The 14,056-nt window shown below is 40.2% G+C and overlaps 2 protein-coding genes across 3 annotated transcripts in view; one reads left to right on the top strand and one right to left on the bottom strand.

The window, feature by feature from the left end:
* Positions 1–14,056, bottom strand: part of TTC1 (tetratricopeptide repeat domain 1) — a 73,468-nt gene that overhangs the window by 37,519 nt on the left and 21,893 nt on the right. The gene's annotated exons all lie outside the window — the stretch shown is intronic.
* LOC309820058 (large ribosomal subunit protein uL13-like) lies at positions 1,183–1,803 on the top strand. The gene has a single exon (XM_082650547.1). It carries the CDS (start codon positions 1,184–1,186, stop codon positions 1,793–1,795), a length of 612 nt encoding a protein of 203 aa, XP_082506673.1. The 5' UTR covers position 1,183; the 3' UTR covers positions 1,796–1,803.

Genomic DNA, 14,056 nt, shown 5'->3' with positions numbered 1-14,056 from the left:
TATAGCAATGCCTATAGAAGTATGAGACAAAATAGTTTTTAAAAAAAGAGATATTGCTAGAGCAAAAAAGGAACATTTCATGACGATAAAGGAGTCAATAACTCAAGAAAATATAACAGCTATAAATGTATATGCACTTAACGGCAGTTACAAAATACACAAAGAGGACAAACTGCCAGAACCTCAGAAACTTCCCATGTGCCCCTTCCAAATCTGTAATACCCTCTCTCTCACCCCAAGCTCATATCCCCAGGCAAACACTCAATTTGTTCTTCATAAATTAACCTGAAGGATAATTTATGGATTATTGACTGAGGTTAGCATAATTCTAAAAATTTGTAATATTCATTATGCTTTTTTTTTTTTTTTTTTTTGCGGTACGTGGGCCTCTTGACTGTTGTGGCCTCTCCCGTTGCGGAGCACAGGCTCCGGACGCGCAGGCTCAGCGGCCATGGCTCACGGGCCCAGCCGCTCCGCGGCATGTGGGATCCTCCCGGACCGGGGCACGAACCCGTGTCCCCTGCATCGGCAGGCGGACTCCCAACCACTGCGCCACCAGGGAAGCCCGACAGGTACTATTATTATCCCACTTTACATCAAGTTAAATGATGGAGCTAGGACAGATCTGTCTAACCTTTTATGCTTTTAACCACAAGACTATATTTTCTTCCACAGGTATGGAAATAAAGAATTGTTCACAGGAGGAAGTAACTGAGCAAGGCACAGGAACTGCTATAAAAAGGTAATAAGCACAGAGCTTATATGTTTCACTGTCCTAAAGAAAAAGTGACTTTAAATTCCCTTGCTACCAAGAATTAGGGCACTTGAAAAGAAGATGACACTGCTCTAGAACATGTCATCAAGTCCCAGAGATCTGATGTTTAGTCATTTTGAGGTAGAGGTTTATGTTAAAAATAAACCTCTACCTCACTGAATCAGGGACTTGCACCACAGGTCTTGGGTTATTCTTCTATAGTTAATCCAAGGCCATTTTTCACTGAGTTAGCAAAATGGATTCCTTGCAGAGGGATGAATTCAATCTGCAAGTGTTTAAAACTTATTCTTTGCCTTTACAAATACAGGGATGCCCGGGATCTTTTATTTTATTATGTTTTCCAGGAAATTATTTTCTTGTGTCATTGGGTAAAAGAAATTCACATGTTTTCCCAGGTGGCTGCTGAAGATGGTGGAGGGGCAGGTCCTGCTGCTCAATGGCCGAGGCCATCTCCTGGGCCACCTGGCGACCATCGTGGCCGAGCAGGTGCTTCTGGGTCAAAAGGTGGTGGCTGTGCGCCGTGAGGGCATCAACACTTCTGGCAATTTCTACAGAAACAAGTGGAAGTACCTGGCCTTCCTCCGCAAGCGTATGAACAGCAACCCCTCCCGCGGCCCCTACCACTTCCGAGCCCCCAGCCGCATCTTCGGGCAGACAGTGCGAGGCATGCTGCCCCACAAGACCAAGCGAGACCAGGCCACTCTGGACCGCCTCAAGATGTTTGAAGGGTTCCCGCCAGCCTATGACAAGAAAAAGCGTCTGGCGGTTCCCGCTGCCCTCAAGGTTGTGCGCCTGACGCCCACGCGGAAGTCTGCCTACCTAGGGCGCCTGGCTCATGAGGTTGGCTGGAAGTACCAGGCAGTAACAGCTGCCCTGGGGGAGAAGAGAAAGGAGAAGGCCAAGATCCATTACCGGAAAAAGAAGCAGGTCACGAGGCTACGGAAGCAGGCCGAAAAGAACATAGAGAAGAAAACTGACAAATTCACAGAGGTCCTCAAGACCCATGGATTCCTAGTCTGAGCCCAATAAAACTGTTTATTCTTCATGCTTGGCCTGGCCTGCCCTTCCTCCATCGCCACCCTAGGATGTGGGGGACCCCCAGGGGCTGCCATCCAGGTGCCACAGGCAGCCTGGGGCTTAGAAGACTGGATATAGCGAAGGGGCCTTAGCCACTCCTGTTTAAGAAAGGCCTTTTTAAAAACTTTTAAAAAGTTATAAGGGCTGTGCAGGCGTAATTTGCCTGTGACCTGTTCATTCATGAGAGTTTTAGGACATGGGCAGCTGGAACAACCAGTGCTGTCCTAATACCGGCAAAAGTGAGCTGGAAGACCTAATTGGAAGGGACCCCCCGTATCGCTTACAGGGAGTCTGTTTAAGCTTCCCACGTGGTCGGATACTATACTCTGCAGCTGTTAAGATGTGAGAGAATGCTTTGGCAGCATGAGTCTGGGGTTCTAAAAGGTGTTTATGGAAGGGAAGTACAGCCCAAGGGGTCACAGGCATAGCCCTTGTGTTAGTCTTCCCTATATTTTGTGAGCTAAACTAATAACTAATAATTTATTTTTAAAGAAAAGAAATTCACATGACATGGGGAACAGTACTTTCTTAAAGATGAAAGTATTGAAATATATCACAGAAAACCATCTCAACTGCATGCTTCTTACTTCTATACTAATCAATTCTCCAGTTATTTTGAAATTTTATTACCACACAAATCTCTGGTGTCCCAGTCTGAGTCTAAATGAGGTTCTCTGTTTTGACAAATAATGCCACTATAAACTAAGTTAGGTTTTAAATGATTATCTGACAAACAGGAAGAAGGTAAGCATTTCGGAAAGGATACAAACTTGGTCTTAGTTGATACTAAAATTTAACTAGATCACTGAGGCAAAGATGGACTTTTAAAAACAGCGCTGGGAGAAGTTGGTAGTCATTTGTAAAAAGATAAAATTAGATTGCTATGTCACACCATACACAAGAATAAACGCTAAGTGGATTGCAGACCTAAATGTAAAAAGTGAACCCATATAAGTACTTGAAAAAAACAGGTGAATTCCTTTTTAAGCTTAGTTGTTGGAATGGCTTTCTGTGACTCAAAATCCTAGAGAACTCCAACTGATATAACTTTAAATACTGGCGTAACCTGGCAAAAATGTCAGGTGTTCAACCATTCCCTTATCAATCATAAAACAACCACTCTCCACCAGAGACCCACTCAATGAAGTGGCTGGCTAGGGATATTCCCTATACTTTAGGTCAGTGAACACAACATAAACACACTTGACTTGGAACTTAAAAGTGTATATCCCTTCTATCATTATTTCATTATTAAATGATAAAAATTTGCACTTGCAAAAAATTTTTTACATTAAAAAAAATCTTCTCTTAACACGTTACTGACCGGGGGATTTTTGCAGAAAGTAATGCCTGTGGCCAGCAATTTGTTATGTAAGTGAACACTGAAACAGCCACATTTGAGTAAGTATCAACAAATTTTTGCACTTTATTTGAAACTTTGTACATGTCTTACTAAAGCATTCTAATATTTTGTTAGCGCGTGATAGGCAGTATAGCAGGCACCTCTGTGTAGGGGAACAGAACATCTATTACAAATATACCGGGTTTCACTGCACTTTCCCCTGGAAGAGCAGACTCTACACTTTCTGGAAGCATTTTTCTTTTTTCAGTCCTGTGGGTATTATTTCCTCTAGAATATGTTCTTTTATTTTACCTGATAGTCGACAAGGTGGATATTTGCGGGGGGCTCTTTTAGAAATGCCACAAGAAGGACTAGGTGCGGGACCACCACTACATTCACCAGCATGGTCAGTTACCCATTCCCTAGCTACTGCTAACAAAAATTGCTTGTAAGTCATTTCATTCTGTGCATTAAAGCTACAATAAATCTTAAACGCATTGAATAAACCACAATTACTCAAAGAGAAACCCACTTTCTTATACCATTTTCAAGTTTTCTGGAAGATACTGAAGTTTGCCAGATATGGATCAGGCTGATCAACTCCTTTATTTATTATACTCTGATATACAGGTGGGCTTAGTTATCTGATAGCCAGTCCTCCTGTCTTCCTTTCCTGTAGATGCCATGGAGGCGTCATGAATAGTTGTCACCATGTAGACTAACCTCTTGTCTTTCCATAGAAGAATCACTTCTCCCTTCAGTAAGAATGTCATTTCTCCCCTCTAGGTTTTTAGATATCTCCTTTAATTGGTTTGGTAGACCACGATTCTCTCTTATAGCCTCAAAAACTCTGGTTTTATTTTTCAACAATATTTCAGATGTGGACACACTGTTGTAAATCCCAAGGTTGCATATAGACCCAGTTTCACTTTCCCTAACTATGCTGACCAGAATTCCATTATTTTGTAAGTTTTCTGGGATTACAGGTTTTGAATCTGCATCATCCTCTCCACTTTCATCGCCTCATCAAGTGATAGCTCTTGTTTGGGTATATAGATTGACTGGAACTTTGGTAGAAAATAATCCAAGAGAGGTTTAACTTTTGAAATTCTGTCTGCAGGAAGTGGAGTTTCCGAGGTATCGTTAAAGTGAAGAAACGTCATTATTTGTTCGAACCTTCTTCTCATCATAATCTTTGGAAAGATAGGTATTTCATGTTAAGGGATCAGTCGACCAATATTCTTTCCAGTGTGACTTTCTTATTTGTCCCATCAAAATTATTAATTCAAGAAACTTCTTCATGTCACTATTAGTCACATCAGTCCATTTTAAAGCCTCATCATACTTTTATATGATTTTTCATTCTGTTGGTGATTCAAGTTTGTTTGAGAAGCGACCAACTCGAAAAAGTCATCACCAAAAATTGTTATTTCACTAACACTTTGTGGGTGGTTATATTTAATAGTTACACCTGACACACCTGTAAAGTCTTCTAATTTTCGTGAAATGTTGTCTTCAATCCACTTTCCTGTAGAAGCAAAGGAGCATTCTCCAGCACCGTAAGTTTCATGTTCACTTTCCGTGTTAGAATCAATCACTAAGGTTTTTTCTCTTTTTATTGGTCTAATACTCACATCCTCTGAATCAGAACTATACTCTGAAGAACTATCATCTTCTGAGACACTAGTATATATGTCGCTCGGACAATCAGAGAAAGTATCTGCATAAAATTCACTGAAAAATTCTTCTTCATTCAAAACTTCACGATGCGTCATTTTAGAAAATATTATGGTAATAAACTTGCATTTATAATATACACAAGGTTGGAACAAAAACCTAACGGAGGAAAATGTGAATGATAACGGCAATCATAAGTTGTGTAATGAACCCTTGATCAATTTAAGCTCTAACAACTTAGCATGGTGATATTAATTAACTGTATCATTCTCTAAAAACATATTGATACGTCTCTGGTCAATAACATTCAGGTTACAAAAACGTATTAATATGTCTCTGGTCAATAATGTGTTAATTAAATAATTCTACAGTGACCATGTGTTTAATAGACAACGGAGAAAAACAAGAGGTTCACATCAGCAAGTTAACTTCCATACTGTAACTCTATCAGCAGCTATCTGCTTCCCCCTGCAGCTTTGTAAAGTAACTGCTACAAAATAAAACTTGGCACAAACTTAGTCAAGCACAGTAAGCAGAGATCAATCACACCTGGGTAAAAAGGATGATTAAAAAAAGCTACACACTTGCTAAAAGGCTGGAAAGTGGAAGCCTATGCAATAAAACTTTCTGCTTCAGTCCTATTTAGGTGGGATAAGGAAACCTCAAACTGAAAGGCCTAGGGACACCAGTCCTACAAATTATTCTGAAGGGAATTCTTTATCATTAAAAAGGGAACAAAAGCTTCAGTTTTGTTTTCTTTGAAATCTGACATCACTTGCCTTACAGATATAGACACACTTGCTCTTTCCACAAGTCATTTTTACTAGTCCACTAGGAGTTTGGAGGGAGAATCTCCAGATTTTGGTTATAGTTAGAACCTGACTCTCATTAAGTCTTACCCTTCTGAGGAAAGATGACTGATATTGAAAATACTTCCGTGTTTCTTAACTCAGAAAATCCCATCTCCCAAAACTCAATTTAACAGAAATAAATTTTCTTATTTTGGTACTGCTTAAATTCTGCCCAACAACTCTTTCTTTAAGTTTTTTAGACCTTGAGCACAGATCTGGGTAAAAGAAAATATCCTATTATTAAGCTCTTCTGATGCTGGATGGAGTCACTATACAGGTTAATCAATACTTCTTGTTTTGGAAGCTTAGTCATCTGTGTCCATCTAGCCCTCTGTCTCCCAAAGTGTGGCCACAGTTCTACCTGAACCAAAATGACCTGGGAGATAAGCAACAAGGATTTACCGTATAGCACAGGGAATTATATTCAATATCTTGTAATAACCTATAATGGAATATAATCAAGAAAAAATATAACTGAATCATTCTGCTGTATACCTGAAACTAACACAATATGTAAATCAACTATACTTCAATTAAAAAAACCAAAAAAACCTGAGGATGCTTATTAACAAAGTAGATGCCACCTCACAAGTCTGTGGTATCAAACGCTTCTGAGGGCTTTGCATGTTTAGTAAGTTTCCTGTGATTCTTAGACACAATTAAGTTTGAGAACCACTGATCTACACAGAGAGATCTTCCTTAATAAACACCGGAAACACTGAATGCCACTTTAACTTCTCCATCAGCAGATAACTTCCAAATGTTTTAGGGTAAAACAACCCTTACTTCCCCTGGTTTAAACTCAGAATCAGAAATCTAAGGTCCCTTCCTTAGAGACTGTCATACAGAGTGAAGTCAGAAAGAGAAAAACAAATATTGTATATTAACGCATATATGTGGAATCTAGAAAAATGGTACAGATGAACCTGTTTGCAAGGTAGAAATGAGACACAGATGTAGAGAACAAACATATGGACACCAAGGAGGGAAAGCTGGGGGTGGGTGGTGGTGGTGGTGGTGGGGGTGGGGGTGGGTGGGGGTGGTGGTGGGGGTGGGGGTGGGTGGTGGTGGTGGTGGTGGTGGTGGGGGTGGTGGGATGAATTGGGAGATTGGGATTGACATATATACACTAATATGTATAAAGTAGATAACTAATAAGAACCTGCTGTATAAAAAAATTAAATTAAAAAAAAATCTAAGGTCCCTTCCAGTTCTTAAATTCTAGGATTTTATTTAATCACTTGCCAATAGCATTCATTAAACTCAATGCTGGTAAACTCTAAGAAATTGGTAAATATGGCAACCTTAGTTCAAAAGGATGCCCATTAAGGGAAACAAATCAGAAAGGGTTTTCTCATAAGGTTAACAGAATATGCAGGCCACTATAGAAAAGTTACTGAAAACTTTCTGGAAGCAACCAAGAGAATTGTTCCCTGCAAACATGTCCATTGTTACAACACTGATAAGATTATGAAAATATTGCAATGAGGCAGGAGAAACATGGAAATCAAAAGGATTATGTGGGATTTAAGAAAAATGAGAGCGACGGGGGAAAGACTGATATAGAACTTTGGCACTAAACCAATACTTCAATAATGGCTCCTGTTTAAAGACTACACAGGCTTAAAGGAAAAAACAATCCTTTACAGTTTCAGAACCTAAGGAAAACGTTTTAAAATCCCAGAAACCATATGTTGTGAGCCCACGCTCACCAAGCAACAGACTTTTGTATCTATTACTTAACTGGATCTACGCATTTGTAAATGAACACTATGTGCCGACAACTGGCACCAGGGAGCAAATCCATTAAAAGGACGAAATCTGCATTTGGGCTTACAAATAAAAAAGCTTTTTCATTTGCAAGCAAGAATTAAATCACCAGAGCCCTGACGAACTCCAAGTCCCTCCATCATCTCCATATTTGTAAAGGGCATCACCAGCTACCCAGTAGCCAAAGCCAAGGAATCAAGCTTATTTCTCACTCCAGCCCTCCCAACTGAATCCAGTATGTCTCGTCAACTCCACTTCCAAAATGCAGCCTGAAATCATTCACTTACCTTCACTCGATCCACAGTTCAAGCTACCATCATCTTCGCCCAGCTCGCCATGTTAGGCCCTAGCTGGTCCCCGTGCTCCACTCTGCCCCCACCCCCTGCGTTCTCTGCACAACCACCAGAATACTCTTAATAAGATGGAAATAACTTTCATCTTTCCGCTGGCTTAACTACCCATCTGTTTCCTACTGCACTTGGAAAAAAATTCAAATCCCTTACCATGGCTCACAAAGTGTTCCATCATCAGACCCTCTCTTATTTCATCCCCCGATTCTCTTCCTTAATCACTATGCTCCCACTAATGGCCCTTCCACTCCTTGCATGCCAAGAATACAGCCACACCTGTAGGGTCTTTATACTAACTGCTCCCCTTCTATGGAATATTTTCCTCTCAGATACACATTTGACTCCTTTTCCCGTCCAAGTCTTTCCCGAAATGGCACCTCCCCAGAGAGGCCTTTCCTGACCAACCAATTTTAAGTAGTCCTGCCCATGGTTCCAACTCCCATGCCTACTTCACTTCATCTTATCATTCCCCCCACCCCACCCATACCAACTAGAATATACATATGAGAGATGTGTGTCTTATTCACCACTGTATTCCTAAGTGCCTCAAACAATGCCTGGCATGTGGAAGAAATGCAAACATTTCTTGAATAAATGAATGATAAAATCTCTGTAATTTGTAAGACCAATTACTGGCCCTCATGGGAGAGAGAAAACATTATTCAGCTATTTAATGAAGGAAGACTATGTGAAAGGCCCCATGACAGTGGTCCTCAAACTTTAGTGTGTGCACAAGAATGAGAGAATTTATACGTGAGGCATAAGAACCCCATTTTGACAAGCAGCCCACAAAAGATGATTCTCTTACATCAATATCACCACAATGCAGTATATTCCATAGGTCCCCAAACTATAAGCATCTTTGTATCAGAATATTATTATAGCAATAATTCTCATCTGCTACCAGATATGTCTTCCTCAGCCAAGCCTTTAAGAATCACTTATTTGGGGCTTCCCTGGTGGCGCAGTGGTTGAGAATCTGCCTGCCAATGCAGGGGACATGGGTTCGAGCCCTGTTTGGGAAGATCCGACTATGCCACGGAGCAACTAGGCCCGTGAGCCACAACTACTGAGCCTGCGCATCTGGAGCCTGTGCTCCTCAACAAGAGAGGCTGCGACAGTGAGAGGCCTGCGCACCGTGATGAAGAGTAGCCCCTGCTTGCCGCAACTAGAGAAAGCTCTCGCACAGAAACGAAGACCCAACACAGCCAAAAATAAATAAATAAATTTAAAAAAAAGAATCACTTATTTGCTTTGCAGATCTAGTACATCTCAAATGTAAGCTAAAATCCTATTCCTCTAGGTAGTCATAGCTACATTTAAGGTTTCACAAACAGTTAAGATTGCTGCTGAAACAAACACACACATAGTGCTTTCCTTAAGAGATTTTGCCAGTTTTAAATGAATCTTAACTGCCTTCCTCCTCTGTTACTCTTGATCTGCTGAGAACTGGCACCCTCTTGAGCCTGGATCATCTTCTCAGCCACAGGGCAAGTCAAGTCAGCTTGAATAACAGACTTTAGCTTTTTTTTTTTCCTCTTTCTTTTTTGCGGTACACGGGCCTCTCACTGCTGTGGCCTCTCCCGTTGCGGAGCACAGGCTCCGGACGCGCAGGCTCAGCGGCCACGGCTCATGGGCCCAGCAGCTCCGCGGCATGTGGGATCTTCCCGGACCAGGGCACGAACCCGTGTCCCCTGCATCGGCAGGTGAACTCTCAACCACTGCGCCACCAGGGAAGCCCCAGACTTTAGCTATTAATACTTGATACATTTAGTAATACATATATCCTATGATAGCATATCTTTCCCAAATCCTCAAAGGTCAGCTTTATGTGCTTTTTTCTTTAGTAGAAAGTCCACCCTGGTTGTAAAGAATCAAGTTTTTATTTATATTCTCAAATTGGAATAACTTTTATTGTTGTTGATCATAAATGTAATACATGCTTACCATAAAAAAAGCAAACATTACAAAATTATATTAAATATAAATGAAAACTTCCCAATAATCACACCCTTTAGAGCTACTCACTTTTTATAATTTGGTGTATATCCTGCCAAACTTTCATGTATAAACATATTTTCACACAGGTTTTTAACGTAAAAGGAATCATCACTGACTGTTCCATAACCCTCTATAAAGAGAAAACACCTGGGTGTCTCCTCTACTCTCAACACTCACTCTGAACACTTCTGTGACCAAATGTGTAGGAGTTTCTCCCACACCAAGCAACTCCAGCTCTGCAGTGGACTCCAGCCAATGTCCTACACTTTAACTCAATTCTGACACTATCTGCCTAGAGATAGGGTCAGACCCCACAGGTTAAGCACTGAGTTCCACAAGACTGGCTCCATCCTCACTTCAGATACCAACTGCAAGTCCAGGCTGTCATTTCTACTTTTTTTGGTCTGTTTATATATTTTTTCTTTTTTTCCTGTAGTTGATGTACAATATTATATGTTACATAAAAGGTGTACAATATCATATGTTACATAAAAGGTGTACAACATAGTTATCCACAATTTTTTAAGATTATACCCCATTTATAATTATTATAAAATTTTGCCTATATTCCCTGTGTTGCACAACATATCCCCGTAGCTTATTTATTTTGCATATAGTAATTTGGACCTCTTAATCCACTACTCCTATCTTGCTCCTCCCTCCTTCCCCTCCCCAATGGTAACCACTAATTTGTTTCCTGTATCTGTGAGTCTGTTTCTTTTTTGTTATATTCACTAGTTTGTTTTAGTTTTTAGATGCCACATATAAGTGATATCATACAGTATTTGTCTTTGTCTGACTTCTTTCACTTAGCATAATGCCCTCCAAGTCCATCCATGTTGTTGCAGTCACCTCTGCTTTTGACCCATGGGCTATAAGTTGGCGGCTTCCACGACCACCTCCTCAGGTTCAATTAATTTGCTAGAGGGGCTCACAGAACTCAGGAAAGCAGTTTACTTATTAGGTTACCACTTTACTATAAAGGACATAACTCAGGAACAGTCAGATGGAAGAGATGTATAAGGCAAGGTATGTGGGAAGGGGCACTGAGCCTCCATGCCCTATGGATGTGCACCCTCCCACCACCTATATGTGTTCACCAACTACGAAGCTCTCTGAACCCAATCCTTTGGGTTTTTTATGGAGGCTTCATTAAGTAAGCATGATTGATTAATCACTAGTCATTAGTGATTACTGGTCATTAGTGATTAACTCAACCTTCAGCCCCTCTCCCTTCCCCAGAGATGGGGATGGAGTGGGGTGAGGCTGAGAGCTCCAAACTCTGACAACTAGACCTCATCCTTAGGGGCTTTCCAAAAGTCATCGCATTAACATTAACTCAGGTGTGGTTGAAAGAGGCTTGTTATGAGTAACAAAATGAACCTTTATCTCTTTCCACCTAGGAAATCCCAAAGGTTTTAGGAACTCTGTGCCAGGAACTGGACAAACACCAAATACATGTTTATTATAAATCATATTATCACACCTGCTTATTAATACATTTAACATTCAGGCATTACTCCATGTCAATACTAATATTTATCTCTTTAATGACTACATTGTACACTACCACATAAATATGCCAAAAATGTTTAAAGTAATACCCTCTGTTCAACATTAGTTCTAGTTTTCTAAAATTTCTAAAATTATGAATGATCCTGCAATGTATCTTTATATATACACCTATACATATTTTTAATAACTTCCTTAAAATAAGTGACTAGAAGAGAATCAGGTTTGAAGCTGTACTGTCTAATATGGTACTCACTAGGCACGTGTGACCACTTAAATTAACTGAAATAAAAAATTTAAAAATTCATTTTATCAGCTGTACTAGCTACATTTCAACTGCTCAACAGCCAGATGACTTAAAATGTGGCAGCCAATGGCCGGTGGCTACCATTACTGGACAGTGTAGATACAGAACACTCCCATCATTGCAAAAGGTTCCACTGGTAGCCCTGATCTAGAGAAATGTTCATATAAAAATTTGATATCTGTACCCCATAGAAATGATGTAGCAATCCAAACTCCCAATATCAGTACATGAATTCCTACCTCCTCTTCTTGTCAACATCAGATCAATGTTCTGATCTGAGAGATGAGACATGTTTTAATTTGCATTTAAAAATTATTAGTGAGGCTGAAAGTCTGCACATTTTGTGGCCATTTGTGTTTATTTTTGTTGTTGAATTATCTGAACTTTGTCTACTTTAAAAGAATCAAGCTTAAACATATCCTTTTCCCAATGACCCATAAAACCAAACCTTATGTGCAGCAAAGAGACATTTCTTCATCTGTTTCGCTGGTTTCCTAATATTAATTTCACAAAGATATTTATTAAAGCAGCATAAAAATAGCTAATACTACAATTGGGGTGAGTTACCCAGGTGTACACAGTTGTCAAAACTCACTGAGCGGGACTTCCCTGGTGGCATAGTGGTTAAGAATCCGCCTGCCAATGCAGAGGACATGAGTTCGAGCCCTGGTCTGGGAAGATCCCACATGCCACGGAGCAACTAAGTCCATGTGCCACAACTACTGAGCCTGCACGCCTAGAACCCGTGCTCCGCAACAAGAGAAGCCTGCGCACCGCAACGAAGAGTAGCTCCCACTCACTGCAACTAGAGAAAGCCTGCACGCAGTCACAAAAGACCCAACGCAGCGCCACCCCGCAAAAAAAAAAAAAAAACAAACAAAAAACTCACTGAGCTGTACACATCAGAGCTTAAACAATTTCACAACATGTAAATTATACCTTAATTTTTATAATGGGAATGGAGAGCAGAGTATGTAACATTTTGAGGCAAACCACTCAACTGTCAAACCGATGGCAATCCTCTATATCAGGGCAAAATATATTAAAGTATTAGAAAAGCATTGCTAACATTTTAACATAGAAGTTTTGTCAATGTTTCTAAAAAGCCTGCACCAGTGATGTGAAAGCTGAACCAAACACTCACTTTCTGGAAAATCATTGCCCTGATGTTACTGTACGGTACTTGATTTAATTTTCCGAGCCATTTCTGGTGAGGTCGTTCATGAACTGGGCTCATTTCTGCCCTTTATCCTTCTCTTCTGGTAGCACACACTAACACAAAAGCTAACATATGCATGTTAAAACCAACAGATTTGATCATGAAGAGTGCCTAAGGAAGGACACAGACAAGATGGTTTTCCTCACCTTCCACTACCTCCCCACTCCCATTCTTACACTGCACATTTACCGTCTCAGTCCAGCACCAATCCATCATAACCTGTTCACTGAGTGAGCTCTTCAGAGGCATAAGCCACAAATCTCATTCACGTTCTTTGCAAACTCAGATATTACAGTAACTCTTCATGCGACCTTGCTTACGGGATCAGAAGGAAGGATATATGGAGGACACTAAGCCTCTCCTTCCCAAAGTGAAGGCTTGCTCAGTTACTAAGCCCAGGGCAAAGTAGCAGGAAAGTATGCATTTTATTAGGACATCTGCTTTGTAGGAAGACATCTGTTTTTGTTATTAAGTTCTACATATTTTGGCTTTGGAATCAAGGAGATCTGGGTTTGAGAATCAGTTCTGCTATTTATTAGGTATGTGATTTCAGGCAAGTTACTGTACTACTCTAAGCTGTTCTCTTATAGGTTGTTAACAGTATATGTCATAGGCATGTTGTGAAGATTAAAACACAAGTAACATTTTAAGCTCAGTGGCTGGCACATTTCTGGTGTTTAACAAATGACAGCTACCATCACACACAATTCTGTTCCTCAAGAACGAACTGTAAATGACACAGGTCCCAGTCACTGCTCTCTGTAGCCAAATCATTACCACCAGGAAATCCAGGCAGTCTTTTTGCTAACAATGGATTAGCATAAACAAGCAGCATACCATAATTCTATAAAGTCTGACCAAAAAAAATAGCCATTACAGGAATTTCAGCAGCCAACCATAGATCATTAAAAAAAGCTAAAAGGTATATATATATATATATATATATATATATATATATATATATGTTAGAAACAATTACACAAGATGAACATAAGAACTCAAAGTTCACAGGAAAAAAAGGAAATTTCTTTGCTATGCAGACACACTCAATGCTGCCCCACCATGCCACTGATTTATCTCAGATCCATCACTACTAAAACAACAAACATACAGATGGGCAAGTCACTCTTTACCACAAATGAAGCAGTCTATGATAGAGCATCAGTCATATTTAT

This window comes from Grampus griseus (assembly GCF_964374135.1).
Source record: "Grampus griseus genome assembly, chromosome: 3".
Taxonomy (NCBI): domain Eukaryota; kingdom Metazoa; phylum Chordata; class Mammalia; order Artiodactyla; family Delphinidae; genus Grampus; species Grampus griseus.
The sequence above is the reverse complement of the archived record's forward strand: the minus strand, read 5'-3'. Positions and strand labels throughout refer to the sequence as shown.